We start from the raw sequence: 25,103 nt of genomic DNA, 5'->3' as shown, positions 1-25,103 counted from the left end.
AGACGGTTTCGGATCCGAACGTTGCATGCGACTGCTGGCGGATTAACATAAAAAAGCATGTATCACGGCAAGGTATTCCATTCCGAACAGTGACTAGTAAAGTCTTGAATGAACATTTTTCCCCAAGAGTTAAGTATAACAATAAACCCTTCATGTTAATGGCAGGTTACGACCTAAATGTTAACAAACTATCTGTTACAAATTAACAGACCCGAAGTCTTTATGTTGACCGCATAGGGCAGTGTGTAAAGCCTTGTATCTTATCAATCATTTAGCTTCTTTCCTCATAATACTAGTTTCATATCGATTCAATAGATTAAGCCGCAATAATAATTTTGAATGCAGTAGATATCAGTTTAAGCCATTTATTTACTTGAACATTTATTGAATATTAGCAAATATTTTATGAGATACAATTTTTAGGAACGATTCTTATTATTTTTTTAGCTTTAAGATCAGAACATACCTATCTTTTTTCCTTCTTGCAAGAAGCTCATGAAGACTGATCATTTAAACTCATCATTTGATTTCACAATGCCAGCTATGAATATTTTAACAAGAAAGTGAAGTTGACTGTTACATTAATTTCAAAGTCCAATTGGAACATCATTCTGTCATGGCATAGTTTATATAGGATAGTCTATCGATACTAGTTTTCACTTGAAACGGAAGTCATTACGAGTTTTTTTTACACATGAAATGAGAAACGAAAGCGGGCAGCGCCATGGTACAAACTCGGACTTTCCCTCGTGTTTTAATGAGGTTGGTGGCCTGTGGGTGGTTCATGGGTGCAGGCAAGGTTCATGATGTTATCCGAACCTCTTATTGTTTTTTTCTTCCATTTTATTCATCAAAAAATCTGCAAACAAAATTCGTTGGAAATAATTATTTCACGATCTTACTCATCAAAGTATGAAAACTGATGAGTAATGAGACATCGTTCATACTTTGATGAGTAAGATCGTGAAATAATAATTTCTATCTAATTTTGTTTGCAGACTCGTTGATCAATTTTTTTTATTGCTTGTGTTGATGACTCACTGCGTTAATGTTTTTTAGTACTATATCGATGGTACTTCAATGTCACGACTTATGATTGTTTTTATTGGGAAACCGAGCGTACTTACAGGACTTCTTATTTTTGGAAATTTTGAGATAGGCCGTATAGGCTGCCGGACCCGTCGCGGTTGAGGCTTGATGCCATGTGAGCTGTGGTGTACACATAGCCAGTGTGATGCCCTGTGAGCTGTGGTGTGCACCTAGTGTAATGCCATGTGAGCTGTGGTGTACACATGGCCGGTGTGATGCCATGTGAGCTGTGGTGTGCACCTAATGTGATGCCATGTGAGCTGTGGTGTGCACCTAATGTGATGCCATGTGAGCTGTGGTGTGCACCTAATGTGATGCCATGTGAGCTGTGGTGTACACATGGCCGGTGTGATGCCATGTGAGCTGTGGTGTACGTATAGTCGGTCAAGCTGGTTCGCTGGCAGCTAGGAAAACGCACCAGTGAAGGCCCTATAGCAAGACGAACCAAGAGTAATGGTGGCTTTGCTTACCTCATTCTAAAGCAATTTGCTTAACAACCCAAGCATGTTTGCGAGATTAGCCAAAAGCTTTTCAGTGGACCACACTGCCTGTTCGTTATCTTCCGAGACTCAACCGAACTACCTGTGTTTCAAGGATGTTTTCTTCTGCATATTTTTGCAAGCCATTATCCTTTTTTGCAAAGCGTGGGACCTCATGGAAAAGCAACCGTCATATTTAGGCCTTTCATTTTCAAATATTTCTTTCCAGCATTTCTTTTGTTTGCGTGTTAACAACAGATGAATTTTAATTTTAAATTGATTTTAATATTAATTGCTATGTAATGATTGGCAAACACGCGTTCAAATAAATACTAAGCTTTATTCCTGTTTTCTTTGAAACTATTTCAGGGAAACTGATTTTTTTTTTTTTGATCCTCTTTACTCCCATCGGAAGATGGCTGAGACGCCAGTGAACGCTCGCTATCTCTTCGAATTATTTACTTTGCGCTGGGCACGCTCTCGCTCCAAGGAGAAGCACGTTCGGAAAATGCCAGGTGTTGGTTCTGACGCTTCGAGCACACAATGGATTTCTGTTGTAGACTCGTTTGCTTTGCCAACACAAGAATTGAGTATGTAGCAATTGGAACAACCGTGAGCAGGTGGCAGGCACATTCGTACGAGCGAAACTTACTAGACCGTAGCGACTTGATCTTCGGAGTAAACCAGAGCGCCAGGCACGAGTCGAGGAGAGCCTACATAGCTGGAGAGGTCGATTTAGACGCGCTATGAGAGAGACCGCGTCTTACATACGTTACGATTTTCACGTGGGCAATCTTTTGCCGTGAAACTGTTATTTCATAACTGCTATCTCTAAGTTGATATTAAAAAGATTGGATATTGTTTGCGATCTATGAAATTCTATTCCCGTCTCGAAAATTTAAAGTTTCAGTCTAATTCTGAGGACATTATTTCAAGTGGACTCAAATTTATGTATTGCATTACAGGTTTAACAAAGCTTGTCTAAATGGATACAATAAAGTCATATAATCCAAAATAAATATGGTTTCAGCCACTGAATTAAACACAATATCATTGCTGCGGCATGGAATGGCTGCATGATATCCATTTGAAGTGCTTGTATGGCATGAGGACGATATTACAGTTAGAAATAATTGCTCAGCACAATTACAGATAGGCATTTGCACAGCGCATTCATTGGATGTGTTCCGTTGTTCCACAGAGCCTCGCAATAGTGGTGCTCTGTGCTGCTGCCCGCAGGTGTACGTTTCAACTTTAGATGCAATCAAATGACCCAGCAAATTAGAGAGGAGAGGGCGTTGCGTGTAATCCACTTAAAGGCCATTGACTCCGAGGGGTTATCTGATCGCTGCTGCTATTCTATGCTTGCTAATAAACTTTCTCCTCGTTGAGAGCTTCCTGCCATTAATGAATCCATGAGTGAATTGTCAGATAGGAAGCCCTCCCTCCGCATCGATTGACGACAGACAACCCAGCAGCGCGGTGCTATTATAACTGCTGTTGATGCCAGTTACAGTATATAGCGTGACCGTATCTGTGTCATTACGCGTGAAAGTTGTAGAAGTTGTTCAGCTTTTAAAAGTTGAAAAGCTTTTTGTCATGGTTACTCCTTTTATTATGGGAAAAATTGAAATTTGTCGCGACTCTAAAAACTTCACAATTTCAACTAAATACAGGTTCTGGAATTATATTCTAATTATTTATAACTAGCAGGTGATCTTTCCGCTATTTGAATTCGATTATTCTAAAGATATGAAAATCCCGTTGTCGAATCGTCATTCCTGATGTTATAATAATTTTCCAAAGTCATTTAATATTAGTAGGAGGATGACTTGTTAAGTTGTTCTTACCTTCACATAACAAGGACCCCAGATAAGCTCGATCCCTTTCAAAATTAGAATTTTTATGTTTTTAATGAATTAGAATAAATAGTGATGATTTTTAAATTGAATTAAATTTAAATTCTCAAATTTGAATTGGTTTAGCAATGCTTCTTTATTTCATTGCATAAATACAGTATCATATATTGATTATGCCTCTACACTCATTGTGGACAGAATCTCAAATAGACTTTTAAAACGATTTCTATGCTAGGCTTCAGACACAAATTCTATATATGCACCTGCACCTTCTATAATATATAGATATATAATAGATATAGCCTCGTTACGTCAATTATGAAATAACAATTTTCAATCGAAACAATCATTTTGCGACGTTTCATGACTTCAACGCTATAGGAGGAAAATATAGCATTCATGGCATATCCCGACAAGGTATGCATCGAGCATAAGCGCTTCAAATACACATATGCCAGATTCAAAAATGAAAAAGCGCCATTGAAAAAAATTAATGAAACTTAATGAATAAGTAAAATGAAAAGGTAGTAAAATAATTTATTACTACTCATCAAATGTTTTAATCTTGTAAAGAATAAGTACCCCAGACGTTACAGGGGTGTGTATTCTAACAAGATCCGGATTGGTTAACCTAGGATGGGTTTGATCATTATGATTTGATAGCAAATAGCTAGATATACTCAATTTTAACCTAAACTAGTATTTTAACATAACTTGCCCTATTTTTTCGAAGTTTTCGTTTAATATACTAGGTTGTGTTTTCTTAACGAGGTCATGCTGGGGTGCTTATTCTTTACAAGATCTAAATTTATACGTGATAATTATGGTTTATAGAATTTATTACTACCTATGTTTATTGATCCCTGTGCGAAAAAATTTTCGTTTGATTGTCGTCCTACATGCAATAGGTTCATTAATTGATGGACAATAAAGAACTATGTTTTCTTCTGCATCAATGTTTTTACATTTCCAGGCCGCTATCCATTCAGTTGTTTAAATTTTACTTCTTGTCTCCTAATTTTTCATTCACCGTGCCTTTCAATATTTGACTGACTTTATAAAAATTTGGTTCACTAAGATTCCATGCTAATTGATGACAAGAAATTTTTAAGTCGGAATATTAAATCTGTTTTGTTTCTTCAAAATTTGATTTTTGCTGGGTCTTAATTTTTGAGAAGGTGAACGGGACTGTCATGTAGCGGAAGCCCCCCGAGGGGGAGGAGGGGGCACTGCTTGGGGCGACGCAGAAGAGGCACGTCTAGCGTACCCCTTCCTTTCGCCGTGATTGGCAGTTAAGCTGCCGGTTTTTAAGTGCTTTCGTGGGGCAAGTGATGAGCAATCTTTTAGCTTTCAGATTTTTGGCTACTCGTTTTAAATAGATTTCTGATGGTGATAAGCCGATAAGCATTAATGCGATATTTTTTCATTTTAATATGCAGCACTTGCAAACATACAATTTTATAACTTTAAGAGATCAATACATCAACATCACTATAATTTTCATTTAATGAAGTGTTGAAAGTTGTATTGTTCTGGAGTTCTAACTCGGGCGAGAAAGAGCTCGACTCTTCCTATCACAGTTATGTATTACTCTTGTTAACTATTGAGAGAAACTGTTTGGTAATTTCGCATTTCTCATCATTAGCTGACGTTTTATCGCTATTCACAAATCCCATTATTAAACTGGAAGAGTCTTATAGTCTCACATAGATTGCGTTGGCGTCTTACTAAATCAAATTTCCTCCTACTTTATTTAGTTTAAATGAGGAATATGTCGGCCACTCTTATTCACATAAAGATTTCAAACGAAGAGCACAGCTTGAAACTGGGACCCACTTCCTCTGTCGTGTCGTTTTTGTACGCAAGAGCGGTCGCCTATGCTCCGTGCTATAAGATAATGAGATCAGTTCGTTTAACCCACTATCGATGGCTGTTTTTGATTGATTTTCAATATTTGTTATTCATAGGGTGAGCATGACTTAGTTTCTCGCTGTAGAAAAACTGCAAATTTCGTCAGTATAAACTACGTTCGAATTGAGTAGAATCACCCAAGAAGATAGAACGTTCATTTCCTTTCCTAGACTTTGAATTTTGGCGAAAGTCCATTTAATCCCGAAATAACAGCGATTATATTAGTTTTTGATTACAATTTTAATTAATATGTGTCGAGTGCTCGGTAGCTGAGAAATATTATGACTTTTTCTAAAGCCTAGCGTGAATGGGGTTCTAATGTGCTTTCAGGCTTTCAAAGGTTTAAGTGTTGATCCAAGCGTTGCGTCCATGGTCAAGACAGGCACCGACGTCGAAGACGAGATTTCTGCATGAAAGATGATGAAACTACCAACAATTTTTAGCATGGGTGAGACCGGGTGCCCTTCGTTGAGCTCATGCAGCTTACTGATCTCATGTTTGATGAACTTTTTGCTGCTGATCGTATCAGTTTGCCAGTGACTATTTTTCGCACTGCGCTGATCGTGTTGTTGGCTTGGATTATTGCAAATTGACTAGGCAAACAGACATTGTTGCCGTCGTGTTGTGTGGAGGATGACGGTAGAATAAGTGAGCACATCCAGCGGTAATATGCGTCGTTACTGCTGCACCTGCGACAGAATTGTTGTTCTCTGAGTAAAGCTGCGTGCGCGAGTGCAATAAAGAAGCCATGCGACGCCTCCACCGCCGGATGGCCTCAGAATTGAAGAAAGAGCGCAGCCATCGCTTGGGTTGCAGGCGGTCCGCCCTCGACTCTTCCGGGGCAACTGCTACTTAGGAACTACAGGGCGATCAATGGTCATCGTTACTATCTATTAAAAATGAAATATCTTTATTAGTTTTCCCATGCAACATAGATTCTGAAACAGTTTAACGAGCTTCCATATCTACAGAAATTTGAACTTTAAATAACTAATAGCAATTGTTGAGCTAGTATTGCAGGCAAGTGTAGTAATGAAATTTTCAAAAACTTGAATGCCCAAACTTGGATTCGTAACTCTTTTAGGTCCTCTTCTTTCCGCTCGCCATTTATTCTAACGGGCTTGAGTAAATATTGAGTTAAACTAAATCTTATCTACTTTCTTTAACTATATTTTATCTTAGTAATCAACTTGCACATTCTTTTCTTATGTAAAGTCCTTTGACGTTCTACCGATAAAAGTTGAGAACTTGATTATTTTAGAACGACTGAGCGTATATAGCCGACTTCACAGCGCTGAATATTCTACGTTTTTCTACTATTTTTAATTCATCTCATTATTGAATTGCTTTCTGATAAATTGTGTTCATGACTTACTCAGAGTTCGTGCTAAAATTGCGGTTAACCTTAAGAGAGGTGCCTTACAAGTTTCCGGACTAATCGTTGTTTTGTTGCGTAGCATTGCGTACACAAGACGATCAAGCTTGCAAACACAGGCCTATACTTTAAAAATTTTTTTTGAGAGATCGTAAGTTCATCAGCCGATCATTGACGGCCTTTCAAGCAAAATCCACCAATCATAGACAGGAAAACAGAGCGTAAGTACTTACGTTCACGTAGCGAGTTATGAAAGTATGGCCCACAGTAGGTAGGTAGCAGCCAAGCTTCTGACGACTATCTCGTTGCTTTCTACCGTCGAAGTTTGAACTTGACTCGTCCCTGTCGCAGCGTGCGGGTGGTCGAGAAGATCATCTCGACGATTGCCAGTGTGAGAGTTGCCACTCCGATGCGCGTCAAATTAATTACAAGTAATGTAACCGCAACATCTTATTAAATTGTTGGTGGTCCACTTGAGGGAAATCTCGCAGTCACTGAGACAGCTGTTCGTCACAATTGCCTATTGCAGTCTGCATTATCACTTTCGGTATCACTATCTGATAAATATCTGGAATGAGCGTATTTATTTTGCTATTTAGTTTTCATTTGATGATGAGTAATATTTTCATGGTCTTGGGATTATGTCGAAGCGTTAGCACACTAAAAGGAATTTCTCAATGTTGTTCGTTGTCATATCATTCAAATACACATATTTGGTTTCCATTAATTGTTGTAGGTGCGGCTAGTATAGCAAATGCGCTTGTATCACTAGTGACACCTATTACTAAATTTTTTGGCTCCAGTCTAATTCGATTTATGAGAAAATCTTCTTCTTTGTGGTGCTCATCAAGTCTATAGTGGTGGTCTCATCGGTGGCTTTGCTGACTGGCATTTTTCCATCTCAATGAGAAGCGAATCGAAGGATTTCGAAGGGCTAGCGTTCGACGAATTCTGATCCTCCCCGCCGAGCGCTCTTTGCACCTCAGCCTTGGCTCGCTGTTTCTGCGAAGCCATCATAAGCGCACCGAGCCACGCCTTCGATCGATCATTCACCTCTTCGGTCATCAGATGGTCGCTACGCTCAAACTTCTATGTTTTTTGTGCCACGTTCGACTAACGTCCTCGTGTGCTTTCTTTTGCTCTGATTTCGTGCCCGACCCATGACCTTTGAGGGTGCCTTCCCTCTCTCAGCATCGCGTGAACCGTAACCGGTTTACTAAGTTGAGTTGGCTGTGCTATTTCGGCCTGTGTATTCCTCTCTCTTCCTCCGTACTTCATCTTCGGGGCTTTACGCAGATTCTTTTCACATTTTTTCTGTGTAATTAAATAATGATTTTGCCACATAAACCCTTGGTTAACTTTGCACTCTCCTGGCCAACACGCCATCTGCGCTTGATGCGCATCAGTTCTTGTCCGCGTATGGGAGTTTAAAATAAAATAAATGTGTGGTAGGAGCGATTCTGTGATCAGGAGAAATGGCTAATTCATTACTTGGTTCCTTACGAGCGAGTCTCTCAGTCTGGTCATTGTGAGCCGCAATGCGTGAGGCTCATCCGGCTCTACAGACATGAACTAATTCATGCTATGAGTTCTCGTCAGTCGGTTGGATCCAGCAACGAACTTCTCGTTCTGAAAAGTTATGTCATCAATAGAAAGTGACCAATCGACTTTCGTGTAAAATTTAATGCTCCAACTTTATTTCTAAATTTTATTGGCATTTTTAAAAGTTTAAAATGTTTGTGAAAGATTTCGTCAGTGCAACGCGCTATTGCTGCAGGACATCGCAGCGAGCTCTTGCTGTAGCGTGCGTGGTGCTGCTAATAATTGGTGAGCTATGGCTTCATTCTGGCGGAAGTGGTTAGGATAGCCTGAGCGTTCAACGGTGGAACGGTGTGGTGGTATAGGAATTGCTTGGTCTCACAAGAGGCAAGTGCTGGGTTGTATGATGTACTGCTCGACACGAAGTGAAGAAACGCTCTCCGTTCTAAACAATTTGCCTTGGAGCGTTTTCATTGTTTTGTATTTACGGCGAGCCTTATTGGTTGCGTTATTTTTTATTTATTTTGTCTCTCCTCTACTCTGAGAATTTGAAACTCTATGTCATTGAATGGTGTCATCTTTCGTAAATGATAACCATTTCGCTAACCATAGCTTCCTCAAAAATGAAGAAGCCGAGCAGACACATAAGTTGAAGATGTGGGTTGCACAACAATTTTTATGTTGCCTCAATAAGTTTCGTGTTATTTAGTGACTCGTTCCACAACAGCTGCATGCATGAGTAGATTCACTAGAGTAGACAAATGGGTTGACAATATGAGTAAAACTGTCGCCTCCGAAGGAGATTAATTTTCCGATTGTCATTATGTGAAACTCTTGAATGGTTATTGGATTTTAGAAGGTTCCATGCACGATAGAGGATCTCTGAAGGCTAAATAGTTATAGTATTTTAGCAAGTTCTGTAGAGTTTGAAGTTTCCCTGAAGGCTGAAACATTACAGGATTTTAGAAGCTCTGAGTGGGAAAAGAATTCTCCTAAATTGGAAAGTGGTAATTCTCCTGAGTGGGAAAGAATTCTCTTAGAAGCTCTCAATGCAGGCAAAAGAATTCTCCTAAATTGTGTCTTTGGTGACTACCATAAAGATCATGTGTAATAATGAAATAGCAACCTATCATAGTTGGAAGTTGGGAGTAATTAATCTGAATGATTATATAAGTTATAATTGGAAAAGATTGCTTCTAGAAAAACGTAATTGATTGAAGTGCTCCCGAACGTGGTTGCGGATTTATGAACAATTTAGTGGTGTGGCATGACCCAGCCTGAACTGAACGGGCGCGAAGTTTTCATTACCGTTGGACCCACCTGACTTGGTCGTGTACATGAAATTTGTTTGTGGGAACCGCGTAGCTTTCAATGGTCACCTTGTGAACTGGTTTCCTGTCCGGTGACGCCATTAATTTCCACGCTTTGAGTGATCCTTGCACCTCAGGCAGAGCCTGGCTACCTTTTAGTCCGTTTTTCATTCCGGTCTTCACACCGACTTTCATCAGACCCGGATATCAATAAACCGTTTCATTTTATCCCGTCGCGATCTTAGATTTAACTTTTTCATCTTAATTGATGGCGATGGGCGCCATTTTGGAACTTCATTGACACGTAAGCAGATTAAACGATTTTTGAACGATACTCGACCGTGTGCTAATTAAATTACGGTCACCCATGACGTGCATGATACCTGCACACCGATTCTCAGTCACATTAATATAAGAGCAAAAAATTCGGAAAATGAATGATTATTATTTCCGTTTTGAAGTCTGGGTTTTTTAGCAGCTGCCCTCCGGGAACCAGCGAAACAGTTATGCTTGGTTTGGTCGTGTCCTGCCGACGCTGACCAGTCGTCCTCCTCGCGGCCGAGATCGGCAGTTGTGGTTGTGACCGGTCACAGGTGGCGAGCCACCCCTGGCACCATAACTGCTCACGTATAACCTTTAGTCTTGCCGTATATGCAGAGCCTTCAGTGCTTTTCCGGTGACGCTAAACTAAAATTGTCTGTTGAAATGATGTCAATTTGAAAGAATTTGGATTGAATAAAGCCTCTGGTGTTGTCTAATTTCGCAAGATTGAAATTGTTTAACAACGAGACTCGCATATTTATGTCAAGCGATGTATAATCTTTATTCGTAACTAACGGTTTTATTCGTTCCCCTCGAAAGTGTATCACTTGAAGACTAGAGATTCTTCGACGCAAAGTGATTCACAACTTTAAATATGTTTAAATCAATTTTAAAATGCCTATTATGAAATTTTCAAAATTTGAATTAAGAATCTATAATCGCACAAGTATGTTTTCAACTTTTCTTTTGTACGTCATATTATGGGTCTAGATGCGAGTCATTTCACAGTAACTCATCTGCCTCTAAAATGTTAGTTGGGTGACAGTATCATGACTACAAAACACCACAAATCGTATTTTCTCGAACTACGTTACCATGAAAATGTAAACGAACGTAACGCATTACTGCTGCTTCTTTGTAATGCAATTTTAATTTGAACTTGAGGAATTCCATAGCTTGTCTCCTAGCGACGTCGGTGTTGTCTTGAGGTGAGCGGTGTTGTTGTGACGCGCAGAGGAAGCGTTGGTCATGCGGGTCACCAACGTTCAAAACTGCGGCTGTTCGCACACTTCTTGTGTATTAATTATTACAAGAATTCCTTATTTTACAAGTAAAAACTAGTTTTTTCTGCTATGATCACAAAAAGGAACATAATTTTTTTCTAAAAGTATTAGGTTCAAGAACTATGTGGTTTGTTTCAACTAAAAGTCTTAGTTCTTCCAAGAACAGCTCAAATTACTGCACCTCTGACCAAGTTAATGATTTGACTTATCAATAAATAGAAATAATTAACGATGACACTTCTGATGACTTGAATTCAGGCTCCATGAAAGATGGGCTAGGATTGTTTACCTACTCTTCCTATGCCCCTGCGCTTGAAGGTGTTGCTAAATAAGTTCATGATGCACGTACGCTTTACATCTGTAGAATTCTGTAATTTTTGCTAAAAGTTCCATGTAGGATGAGGTTTGTTTATAACGTTTCGAAATGTGACTGTTCGGGTTTTGTGTGTTTGGCGCACACTTGCTTTCATGTCTTGTTTACACCTGTTTGAACATTATTTTTGAAAAATGACCTGAAAATAATCACGAATACGTCTCGAATCGTGCAATGCACTCCACTATGCGCTTGGCTGTTGAGGAGCCGTGCCAAACTCCTTATTGAAAATTCATGTTGGTTTAACGGAGGCCAAATATTTCCTCGAGCTTATTTGAGTTGGAACCTTTGTTAGTTGCTCGCTCTTGAGATGGCTGCTCTTGTTTTCAGGTGAAGTACCAACAGAGAAAATTAAGATCTGCAGTTTGTGTAACTGGAAACTTGAAGCCACGGATACGGTGACGGTGGCGTTCCATGTCGAGTTTTTTCTTTGAGCGTAAAGCTGGAAAAAGAACAATTTAAACAAAGATGACGTGGGCTGCGGAACGCTCTGATTTTGTCGTCATCGTGTGTCCAGCGCGCACTTGTCTGGCCAAGAATTCAGGGTATCTTCTCAATGTGTTGTAACCATTATTCAAACTCGGAGTGGTCATCATTTCACGGTGGATCATCTCCTTGATAACTGACCTCATAATCACAACCCTGAGCGACTGTGCAACGCAGTTTTGTCTCCAGGCGATATAAGTTGTTTCTCTTCTGCTTCGCTGGCCTGCAATTTAGTGTGATCGTAACCCGCGATGTCATTACTAGGAGATGGGACAATTAGAAGTCCTAGACGCAGACAGATGACAGATGCAATTAGGAGAGAAGCGAGCGATCGCTTCAACACTGGCTCACCTGCCACACTTCACAATTTGGCTTCACTGTGTACTAATACGGAGTGAAAATTGTCATGAACGGCCTCCATGGAACTGCGATGTAATATCTAGAGCAAGATATCGTTCAATTATCGTTCTTGCGCTATATTCTGCTGTGCTTTTTAGTGTTCAAATCAAGTGCAAATTCAGCTGATGTAATATGGAAATATACATATTTTTAATCTGCAGCAGACGCTCGGTAAAGTCATGAAATTCATCATTTAATTTGTATAATTTGTATAACCATTTAAAACAGAAAGGAGCCGAAATGACTAGCGTGAGGTTATTTACTTTATGCAAATCCAAACTTATTGACAATCACCGGTCATTGAAAATGAAAATAAATAAATTTCAATATCATATATAGTATTATAATAGCTAAAAAGCTGTTAATTGTGGAGTCATTTGCACTGTACTCACACAATTTTTTTTCAAATTTTCACAGTTTCTACAGCGGTCTTTATCATGTTTTATATACTTTATGTTAGTACCGTACCTTCCCAGATTAAGTTCTTTCTTTGTTGAAAGGTATGGAATTAAGGAAAAAGTATCTATTCGTGCAATCGACAGGAAGTTTACATGCTAACTGTCAAGTCGTGGCCCCGAAATATTTTCGTGCTGCGCAGTTTATTTATTCAGACCTTCGTCTTACTTGTTAATCTTCTTGGCTACACGACGAGTATTCTTGTATGTTGCGAGAGGCTGATTGGTCTACTCGGATTGCTGAGGCTGAGACTCGGACTATTTAGAGTTCAGTTGTTCTGTGGTAAACCTAGTTCTGTACGTTTCTTTTTGCTTTTCTAGGATCAAGTAGTGTCACTTTTTCCATAGAAAAAGGAGTTAAAGTGACAAAGGGAAATTGGACACTAGGAGTGATAGGTATTTGTAAATCCAGCCGTAATAATGTCATGCTTTCAGTAAAATTCTGCCCGGCTGGATAGATTGTCCTTTATTGCTCCTACGTTGAGTTATTTTCAGAGTTTTACGAAATAGCAGATCAGATTCACAGAAATACCTTATACCCTCCTCAATGGTTCATGACCATCTCGTTCACACTCGTTGAAATATCCCGTGTACGAATTGCAGACTTTTACCTAATTCGTTGCTTCTGCATCAACCACAAAATAACCCTTCCATTCTCTGGTACACCCTATTTCCACTTACTCTACCCAGAAACTGCCCTTCGTGTGTACCTCTTCTCCTCAATAACGAGCGGTCTCGTAATGTAGCCTACACGACCTCATCAGGCACTCGTTTCTCAAGCATTGGGATTGGCCAGGCTCGCTCAGTCATCCCTGATATGCCCGTCGCGCCGGCAACCCTTGGTCTTGCGCAACTTCTAATCCGTTCTTTCGCATGACCATTCTATCTTGGTACCTACACAACCTTTTTCATCCAATTACCACTATTTCAGTTGTATTTTTAGTCATGTCTTGCACATTTATCATATCATTGATGCGTTCTATAACGAATACCAAGTCTAAAAATGTAAGCGTATGTATGTGTAGGGAATGGCGTGTCATTAGAAGCGGAAAGGAGTGACTGCGACTTCATAAAGACCTTTACTAAAGTTGAGACAGAACTCGGCGAAAGGAAGTTAAACGCACGCACGGTGTATAAAAGACGAGTGAACACACTATGGAATGATAAGTTTCTGTGAACACGACTCCCGTTGACTGAAAACGGAACGTAGGTAGACATATTTTTAAGAACGTGTGCTTACGCTCTTCCAGCATTGAAGTGTGTGGGCTTAGGTGTTCCTTGGCCCAAGGTAGAGGATTAAATTTCATTGTAGGTTATTTATACGTTGTCTTAGAGTTGGTTTGCTTGAGCCAACGTTTTTAACGAGCGACACCTCGACGTTTTGATCACGGGCCACGCCAGGAGGAGGCGTTGTTAGCCCAGATCTTGGAGGCGATCATGATGGGCTTCGGGACAGTTGTTTCTACGCCGTACTGAACACCAACTTGAAAGCCTGCTCATTATCACAGGCAATGAGCCTTCTTGCGCGACGTTGACTTTCGTGCTCAAGTGAACACCAACATCTCGGCGTTTGGTACGTTTGTTTGGTGGTGGTGGACGAGCGCATGGATGTGGTTGCGTCTTCTTACGTGCGCGTTAGAGCGTCGTGCATTCATCAAGTGTCCACAAGTGTCCGAGTGTCGCCGTGTGGAACACTAGAAGTCCCGTGGATGTGCGCCTCGCACGCCACGCTATTTGACCACCATGTACATTATGGCGTTGTTTCCATGAAAAAGTTTCACATTATTTCATGATATGAATAGGACGCTGTTAAATTAATAGCAGCATTACCTTCCATGTACTTATTTCATTTCATGACTCCACTTTCTATTTGTTTATTAGAAATTCATTATTATCTACGCAGGCATACGGTATTAAGTTATGTTATGGCATATGTTATATCATTCGCAAAATTGTACCTATTTTCTGTTGCTTTGAACAATTTTTCGATGTTCCCACTTATGTTGTGTCCTGCCGCTACTTGGATTTGCAGGCGGCAATGGAAATAATGCGATGATGCTGTTTTTTCAACACCTTCGCGTTTGAATTCAAGTTTGAAAGACACTAAATCTTTATCGCGTCTGTGTCCCAGTTTTTATGAGTGCGACTACTCCTCTCTTTGATTTGAAGCCGCTCCTTGGATGCCTCGTTTATCATGGGAGTAATTTACTGGTATTTTCCGAGTACATGTGGACCATTGGCACTCGTAATGGTCGTTTTTTCGAGCTTTGGTCCATTAAAGAACCATCTTGTAGAGTCGTAATATGGTAGACAAAAGACTTTGAATTATGGAGGCAGTCTGGCCGGCTGGCTTGTCTCGGTGTTAATGTCAGCTTGGGCCTAGAGTGAAGTTTGATCATCTTACAATGTAGCGCACAATTTATTTTAATGACAGTTCTCTTCATTTGAATTTACACGCTATGTACAAATTTTACAACTTTACAATATTTCGTCTAGCGGTTGTTTGCTGAGGTCTAGTGTAACACATCCATGGTTTCGTTTAACCAAACAAATGTATCTTTGCTACGAAAAAATGTGTCTCTTTCTTTTGTGAAACTGCATGCATGAGGCGGTCGGCGAGTCCGTGACCGGAAAGTGTCGCGATCAATTGATCTGCTGGAAGGTGTGTCGGGCAACACCTTATAAGGTTCTCTTTTGTTCGGCTCTTCAAAGTGGCGATGTGGACCACGCACGAGCCGTGACCGTCGTGCCGCGATTCCGTGACTTTGTGCAGTGAGCTTTGCTCTCGAGTTCTTATATCGCTCTGGAATCGCTCCAGCCTCCCCGACTCCGTGCGCAGGAAATGCTTGTGATATTGCAGTCGTCCTCTTCTGCCATCGTCATACTTCGCGATTGTACTTACCATCATCCATCTCCTTGTGACGTCGGTCTTCACGGACCAGTCCTGAGACCGGCAACCATGCCTGAATGCTTCTTTAAGGGAAATATATGATTCTAAGTGTCGCATTTATGACCGACTATAGCGATCAGTGAAGTGAACATCAGAGCTGGTGCCTGATCATTTATCAGGAATTTTGCTTTTGCGAATCCTATCTAAGTATAGCGCCCAGATGATTTGCACGTGATACGGTCTTGAAGATCTTACGTTGTTCAACTTATTACGGTTTTCAACATATTAAGGTCCTACAGAGCTTACGGTACTAAACTTGTTATGGTCTTCAACATACTAGGCTTTTCAACATTTTTTGTTCTTCAACAAATTGCAATCCTCAATACATTACGTTCTTCAACTTATTACTGTCCTCGATACAGTACGGTTTCTAACAGATGACGGTCTTGAGCATTTTACATTTTTCAACACAGTACGGTCTTGGGCATGATAAGATTTTCAAAATAGGTGTTTTTGTATTATCTTTACGGACTAACTTTTCGCTCATCCCCTTTGCAAATTAATGTTCCTTATTTTTATTAGTGAAAACTTAATTACTTTAACCATTAGAATTGGTTTGTCCTAGTTGCGTGTTTCTCAAAACATGTCATTAGTGTACCCATTGTACAGTGTATTAATTGAACAACTGGTTGGTTTTTTTCAGTTCTTTTCTGTCATTTTGTGATATGTCGGTCGGCTCATGCCTCACGAAATAAGTGTTCAGCTTTACACGGTTAATCTCATTTGTTCCCGAGAAGTTCTGGTTGAGGCTAATTCTTTAAGTTTTTGTTGCCCATTGTTTAGCTCCACAGAGTCTGGTTCACCCACCATCTTTGCTATGGAATTCCTCTGTATTTCAGACTAGAGGAGGCACTCCACCCAGAAGTGTGATGTCATGCATGGAGCTCCAGGCTCAGGAAATGCACTTCTGCAAAAAAAAATCTGATATTGCGGAGTCTATACATTTCATTTGTTTCAGAATTAACTCTTGCCTTATAACCTCGCTTTTGTTAGTTGTTTGCTTCTGTTTTTCCAAATGCCATTCCGTAAGTTGAATACAAATGACTCAATATAATTTTCTATATTTTGTTTGCGGTGTTAAGTCTTGTATTTGACTGACTCGCTGTATTGAAATTGTGGTATGCCATTACATTGAGACGCAGTTTTTGCTTAAAAAGTAAGCCACGTAAGATTCATAGAGCTCGATACCTTATATAAACAAATTCCATCGCCATCAGTAGGTTAGTTGATTGTCTCACGGTCAGTAGATTGAATTGTCCATCATAGTCAGTAGATTGTGTCGTTCCTCATAGTCGGTAGATTGTATCGTCCTTCATGGCCAGTAGATTGTACTATTCCTTATTGCCAGTGGATTGTATTGTTTCTCATGGTCAGTAGATTGCATCGTTGCTCGCAGTAACTAAATTGTATCGATCACGGTGAACGATCTTTTGATCACCGACTTAACCTAACCTATCATCATTCATGGAGGATGAGTTTCTGCTGAGAATGCGATATTTTGCCTTTTCTGATCCGCCGCAACTTGCAACATTGAACTTGTCTGGCGCAGGAGCAGAAGCTTTGACCTGCTGCAGGTAATTGCGTGAGGACGGTTGGAGGAAGAGCCGCTCATCCGGCGCTGCGAGGCACACGGCCGCGTGCAAGCAATGGGCCTCGCCTGCACCCCAGCAATCCTTTTGCACCAGTGCTGTGCTGGGTACACTTGCACCAGTGTTGTGCTGGGTGCTGATGCACCAGTGCTGTGCTGACTACTGATGGCCCACTCCTCGTTTGCATGCTACATTACTCTACTTCACTGCGTAACCCTAAAACTAATTATTTTTTTATATTTAATTGCACTTGACTCACTTTTGCACTCTAACCCAATTAGAGGTGTTGATATGCGTAGATTCCAAACTAGTTGTTGTTGATCTCAGCTTTAATGTACTTAGTTCACGGAAGTTGTCAGCATTGAAGAGCGTATGCCTTATTCTCGGTATTGTCTACATTAATCTTTAGTATACTGCTTGTCTAGCTCAAGTTACCAGGCCTCTACTTTAGAAAGACATTAAAGGCGGTTAATGTATTCCTGGACAAAGGGTTATTCCTTTGTCTACCAAAGAAAGCTCTTGTTGCCAGACGAAGGGATAAGCGGAAAATATAATTAACCATAAACCCACCAGTTACTAGAATTCATTAGCTGAGCATGAATCATAAAGGTAATTGTTAATAAAAACATTATTATAAGCCTCATTCATATGCATTAACGTAAGCTAATTTCACGTTTTTTCCTACTAATTAATTTGTTTTAGAAATTTTCGGAATTCAGAGATGTCACCCAAGCTATGGAAATAACCTAAGCGTTTACTCTACTACATTCAATCACGAAGTTCATGGATTTATTTTTTATGAATTTCTGGGCATTTTTTCATCTGCAATTTGCTACAATTTTTTTCATTCAGCGACGTGATGAATGCTTGTGTTGCTGCATATGATAAACGGCCTGATGCAAATTTTGTTCGATGCCTGCTCCTCTCATGCGGTTACTTGGGGTACACAAATTGGTGAGCTGCCTTGATTTATGGTCACCATTTTATGCATGGTTTTATCATGCGAATAATTATCGTCAGGGTATTAAATTTTTCTACGTTCATAATTGATGGAACGCACCCTTATAACTTTTATTCGTATGTTTGTGTGCTCGCTACGTCTGTGCAGGATTTGCGCTGTGTTCCTTAATGTGATGGCAATTTTCACCACGAATAATCGCAACACATTACGGCTGGAACAGAACAAGTTTTATTCTTTATACCTCACAAGGCGACGGCCTTTGCAGGAGCTGCGTTCATAATAATCGTGTCAGAGGCCTCCGATGAATTTCTGTGTATTTTCTCTCCTTGCGAAGACGATTAACTTGCTGCCTACAACTGAGTCCGTGGTAAATCGCTAATCAGCAGCTGCTACTAATGACGGTTTCATTGCAATAATTTTTGATAAGAAACCGATTCTTGTGGAGTGCTTCTGGAGTACCTACAGGATGTGATTCAACTGCGTTGATCACCTTCATAGCTGCCGATTAGTCGTAACAAGTTACGTCGAAACAGATAATGTGGGCAGCTCTTCGGTTGCTGCTGCACGATGCTCAAGCCGGTCGGTCCACTCTAGGTTTTGATCAAAATTCGAAGCGTAAGAATAACATTTAAGAAATAGATTCACCGGATTACCATCTGTTGTGTCTTATTCCTTAAACATACTCGGATAATTTTTTATTCTCTTTTAAAACCTTCTACATTTTATTGTAGATAAACTCGTTGACTCAGAGCTTGGGGCGTGAGTTTCTGTCTGCATGTAATAGCAATCTTACCCACGAATGAGATTCATAATCTTGTGTTATTGTCACATTATCATTCCTGAATACAGATCAAGTGCACATTTTTAAATATATATTTGATCTTAGAAATAACGTCCGGTTTCAATGCTGTTTACAGAATTAAATTTTAGATTTCAACCATTTTTATACCTGAAAATATCCCGTCTGTCTGTTATTGTTTTAGTGCTTATTTTGGTGCCTTAATTTATACCTCTCAGCTGCGGCAATGCAGACTGCAGTCAACTTATTCATTTTTTTTTTGTTTTTCGTCCAACATTATGTACAAATTGTGATTCTTGGAACTGGAGACTCGAGTTGAAAATTGAATAAACTTAGTTCTCAGTTTAGAAATGCTGCTTGTAACCAATGTTAATGATGTTGCCAGCGTTCGGTCCCTTCCTTCAAATCCTGAGCAGTTGAATGGGATTTGTGGGACTGACTTACCGCAACTCAACTGACCACTTACTGAATTGCTTGTGAGACTTCCACCTTTCTTGGAGAAATTAATTAGTTTCGTCTCCATCAGTATCTTCCTTACCGGTTTGGCTATTTTCTAGAATGAAAAATCAACGATCGCAATTCGTTGAGTGATCGTAACGAGTGCCACGTATACGATTGGCTAAATTAATTTTAGAAAAGGCGTTGGTTGAGAATTGTACGAGTATATTGCAGAGCTCGGCCCTTGCCTGCGTTTTTAGCTGTGGTTGCGGTGGACGCTGGCGAGGGTGTGTCGCGTTCGTAGCTCAGGTTTGGCGCCAAATGAGCTTGTAAACCTAGTGTTTTTTTAATCGCCAGCTCTGTAAAACGTGCTGGCGTTGGTCACTGTGGTACATTTTTCGTGCCTGATCTTTTCAGAAGCTTTCTCTTGAAGTATTATTTTTATCAACCTTAAAAATGCTGGAGCTGTTGAATAGCCTAGTAAAGTTAAATCGAATACTTATACGTTACTCGCTTATTGCTGCTGTGTTACTAAAAATTTCATTTCATTACACTGGTGTAGAATTTAGGTTAAGTTTTCTGAGTTCATTGTGCCCGACGGGCAACAACTGCTTCCTTAGTAAATATTCAACGGTTGATTTGCGTTATTATTCCTGCCTTGCAGCGAGTGCACAAATTCTAACGGCGCTGCATGCTGCTCAATGAAGGCTGCGTGCATTGCTATTGTTTTAAGCCTGTTTACGCATTCTGCCGTCTTACTAACAAGCCTTATTTGTTAGCCCTTCTTTCGTCACAATGCCACGGTATTCTATATGTGACTTGGGTGTGAAATGAACTTGTAGGAGCTAATTTCTAGACAGTGGATATGGTACTTTTTTACGTCTAGTTAGTAGTTAGCAACTAACCTGTAACTGGCCCGCTAATGCACGTGCTTGTCTTAATAATGACAAAGGCGTAGTTGACATATTCAGCTCCAGATATCCAGCTCCAGATATCCACCGCATGTATGTTGACAGGGTTTTTTATTTATAAGCATATTAAGTTATTAAATTATTAAATCTTGCTGCTGATGACGATTCATTCTTGTACAAGAGAGAGAGAGAGAGAGAGAGAGAGAGAGAGATAGATAGAGAGAGATAGATAGAGAGAGATAGATAGAGAGAGAGAGATAGAGAGAGAGAGATAGAGAGAGAGAGATAGAGAGAGAGAGATAGAGAGAGAGAGATAGAGAGAGAGAGATAGAGAGAGAGAGATAGAGAGAGAGAGATAGAGAGAGAGAGATAGAGAGAGAGAGATAGAGAGAGAGAGATAGAGAGAGAGAGATAGAGAGAGAGAGATAGAGAGAGAGAGATAGAGAGAGAGAGATAGAGAGAGAGAGATAGAGAGAGAGAGATAGAGAGAGAGAGATAGAGAGAGAGAGATAGAGAGAGAGAGATAGAGAGAGAGAGATAGAGAGAGAGAGATAGAGAGAGAGAGATAGAGAGAGAGAGATAGAGAGAGAGAGATAGAGAGAGAGAGATAGAGAGAGAGAGATAGAGAGAGAGAGATAGAGAGAGAGAGATAGAGAGAGAGAGATAGAGAGAGAGAGATAGAGAGAGAGAGATAGAGAGAGAGAGATAGAGAGAGAGAGATAGAGAGAGAGAGATAGAGAGAGAGAGATAGAGAGAGAGAGATAGAGAGAGAGAGATAGAGAGAGAGAGATAGAGAGAGAGAGATAGAGAGAGAGAGATAGAGAGAGAGAGATAGAGAGAGAGAGATAGAGAGAGAGAGATAGAGAGAGAGAGATAGAGAGAGAGAGATAGAGAGAGAGAGATAGAGAGAGAGAGATAGAGAGAGAGAGAGAGAGCAGCTTCTAGAGCACTCTCTTAATAAATTCATGAAAAATATATTTCACTTTTGTTAAGCAAAAATGAACGTATGAAAAGGCCTCGCATATCGAACTAATTGCAATCCCGCTCATTTTATTCAAGAGCTTTTGTCTGGGACGCTTTGGATGATGAGACGCCGCTGTCTGGTGACTATAATCTTATTAAGAAGCTCACATTGCGACGTAACGAGATTTTGACTTCGAAGCCCGTGCTGGAGACGCGTCCAATCTTAGGAGATTAGGACATGGGACACCGAATTGCTACAACTCTGCGGTCGAATCTCATTCTGGCTATCCTGCCTCGAAGGGCTCAAGTGGACAAAAACCGAGAACGCTGGATACCTCCTTACTTGGGTCGCCTTACCACACAACGACAAAAACTCATCTAGAGATTTCACCTGATATAATCCTCTACTGCCCAAGCCTGAAGCGAGTTCCTGTTGCCTTGCACTAACCTGCAGGATTTGCTTACCTTAGCTAGGGTCATGTTGCACAAACGTCCGCTTGTTTGTGTTGCCAAATATTCACTGATGGGCTGCAGCGAGAAATGAAATTGTTCGACGCCCTTTTTTAAGGAGGCCTCGCATCACTTTGTCCTAATGCACAAGGATGGCTAATTCATTGCAGCCGTGCGAGGAAGCTATAGATTACAGTTCCATTAGTTGTGACATCGATTGTGAATGCGTTTTGAAAAAATTGCATTATTTAGGAACATTAAAAATTGCCCTACTTACGGGGCTTCGTGATTGAATGCGTTCAATGAAACTTGGCAATTGAAACATTTAAGCAAAATTATTGGTCATGTGAGTGCTTATTCATTGTGTTATGCTTGGTTAAGAAGTATGATTTAACTATATTGATTTCTTTTTCCTTGCAGATCCTGTACTCTGACAATCGAAAATGAGGGGAGACGTTTTTTTCCCAACCACCTTCTCGCCCACTCCTCCCCTGCCCATTATTAAATCTGAGCACGACTCGCCCCCCTCGTCCCCATCGTCAACGCCTCCTTCGACCCCGCCTTATTCTTCATCGCCTTCGTCGACGACCTCTGCTTTCTCCTCCCCGGTGTCGGCCTTCTCGACTCCTGCTCCTCAGTACTTGAGTTCCTCAGCTCCTTCTCATCCTTCCCCGTTCCTCTCTCACTCTCCTCCCTCGTCCCCATGCCCCACTCCCCCGACTACGACCGTCACTGCTGCTACCCTCTTCTTCCCTCCGAGGTCCTCCACTCCATACCGACGGTCCCACAGTCTCCACAGACGTGACCGCGTCGACCAAGACGAAGAAGAAGATGGCGATGTGGAAGACGAAGATCAGGATTCTGAAATGGCCTCTCCAAGACGGAGAGTCGTGCATAACCTGCACCATCGCAGCCTGTACCGCCGACATCATCGGCATCGCAGTGTCACTCGGCGATCTTCATCCTCGGAAGAAAGCAGCGACAAGCCGAGCGCTCCAAAGAGCCGAGTCAGAGACAACCCTGTCCATGTTGACGACCACCGCCGCATCGGACATGTTGTGGATGACGATGTAGAAGTAGAAGTTGAGGCTGACGACGATGCAGAGATCATCGACATTGAGCTTGACGAGGACGAAGATGACGATGATGACGTTGAGGATGACGCAGTGGAGGTTGTTAATGACAATGATGTTGTGGAAAGCTCCCACCATCACCATCGCATGCATGATGATGCTGATGGCGTCAGTGGAGTCGCCGCCATCGGGGCCGCGGCAGTTGGCTTCGAGGTTGCCACCTTCTTGCGAAGAGTTACGCTCAAACCGCGACGCACCTTGTCGCTCTCACCCACACCAGGTGAATATTCCTCATTGTTTCTTAATTTTAACGCATGATGACGAGCAAGCTTCCTTGTAATCTTTTAATTTTTCGTTCGATGATATCGCACGGTAGCCTTTGCCGGGTTAGACTGATACCTAATGATAGGTAAGATTTATGACGTTGCTGAAATCTCCAGGTGAGTGCTGAAATTCACTTAGAATGTATATTTTGATGACTAATTTAAGGGAAAGATGGGAACAGTTCGTTTTGCTGTAGTTTTTGCGCTAACGAGCAAGTTTCAATTATGGCAATAATGTTTTTATGCTGAAACATTAAAAATTGATGCTATTTGATGCGGTCAATCTTGATTTTTAGGCTCTTTAGGCAGTTTATTTACGCAGATTTTTGTAGAAGAAAAATGTCCGTTTCATTTTGACACAGTAGCTGCGGATGCGTCAGTTGATGAGTAGTTTGAAAGCAGCTTTTAAAATTAGCGTTAGGCTGTTAGGCCATTCTTGTAAGATATTCATGATTTTTTTTCATCGATGATTCTCTTGCAGGCATGATTTTATCGCTTGAAACTTATTACCTATCAATTAATTTCTTAATCTGATTTTCTTTGCATTAAAATTTTACTTATCACTTACATCGTTCATTCTACTCACACCAAGCGTTCATAATACGTCATATGGCTGGTCAGTTGCTCAGTGACACTCAGTTTTTCTCGCATCTGGCAGAGCGCCAGCTGCTCTTGATGTTGTTGTTGTTGCTGCTCTTGCTGGCGCAACAGGTTAGAATCAACCGCATGCGTTCAAGTTCTTCTCATTCCTGGCACATTCCATCGTGTAGAAAGCCTGCTTTTCCAGTCGTACTCGAAAATAATATACAACCCTGGCTAACTTTACTCTCTGGTGTACATTGTTACTGAATATAAAGATTATACTTTACTTGTTATTTACGTGAAAAACTTTTTATGAGCCAAATTTCTGTGCAATAATCACGAGGTGAACGCAACGCTTCTTGAATGAATGGCGGAAGCTCACGCTAGCTACGCCGCGGTTGCCCGTCCTGTTTTCTGTGCGTCAAGATTACGATAGATTTTTCTCTTGCACTTCTTAAACATTTGTTGAATTGTTCTCCACTGCTTCTTATATACTAAGATTGTTAAGTAAAATGTAAATTTTTTAAAGTAAACGATTAAAAATTGCTTAATTGTTGAATAAAATTCATGTGCTGCCGAGTTCTAATGCCAAATTTGTGAAGAAACAACGGAGATCAAAATAAAAAATAATTTAATAATTACAAAATAATTTTCGTCATATTGATCGAACTTGAAAAGGGTATTCCCCTCGTCTATTCTTAACTAACTTAGTTGGTTCGAATTATCGGGACAAGATTCTCTACATATCATGCAAAGAATCACGCATCTTTCTAGTGAAATTCTTGCTTCGCCAGCCTTCCAGCAATGAAATACTGTCGCTCCGCTGGAAAGAGGAAGGCCGTGTGGACAACTGAAGGCATGGCAAATGCCACTTGTTCAGCGTCGTACGACCGTGCAGTTAGGCTCGCTAAATACGGACGTACGACCAAGCAGTTAATCTCGCTAAATGCTGGTCTGACGTAGACCAAGCCGGGTCACATGGCTATACTGTCGTTGCTGCGCTGAAGTTCATGGGAACACAAACAAAGGTGCTGCCAACACAGTTCCAGATATCGCCACGCCGCACACAAGTTTCGGATGTTGGTCCATGCAGAGGAAGTCTCATAGTCAAACGTCACCTTCTTGAGCTCGTTCCGGCACCTTGTAGGATTTGTTTGAAATCCGTGGAACTTGCTGAAATATTTCAGATTAACACCGTTTTTTAGTTGTAAATAACAATATCTTTGAATTTTTCATTGACGACAACTTTCTATTAGTTTCTTATTTTCAAACTCAACCTGAAGGCTATGCGAACATCATTGGAAAATGTCAATTGGTCACGAAACGTTGACACGATACTAACTCTATACGAGGTGCATTTTACATATGGTAAATGGGGAAAAATTCATAATTTTCCATAGAATTCCATATAGCGTACTTTTTGTCTCCAGCGTTTCGGCATCCAGGGTTTCCGAGTCCCATGAC

General features: G+C 40.7%; 1 protein-coding gene across 2 annotated transcripts in view; it reads left to right on the top strand.

Moving 5' to 3' along the window:
• LOC108673456 overlaps positions 1-25,103 on the top strand; it is a 90,865-nt gene that overhangs the window by 9,492 nt on the left and 56,270 nt on the right. For both annotated transcript variants that reach the window (XM_018161296.2, XM_018161295.2), the window contains exon 2: positions 22,082-23,014. In XM_018161296.2, the coding sequence (XP_018016785.1) occupies positions 22,105-23,014 (910 nt within the window). In that variant the 5' untranslated portion in view covers positions 22,082-22,104. The remainder of the gene's footprint in view (positions 1-22,081; positions 23,015-25,103) is intronic.

Source organism: Hyalella azteca, unplaced genomic scaffold (genome assembly GCF_000764305.2).
Source record: "Hyalella azteca isolate HAZT.00-mixed unplaced genomic scaffold, Hazt_2.0.2 contig10279, whole genome shotgun sequence".
In the NCBI taxonomy this organism is placed as follows: Eukaryota; Metazoa; Arthropoda; class Malacostraca; order Amphipoda; family Hyalellidae; genus Hyalella; species Hyalella azteca.
Note: the sequence above shows the minus strand (reverse complement) of the source record. Positions and strands in the feature narration are given on the sequence as shown.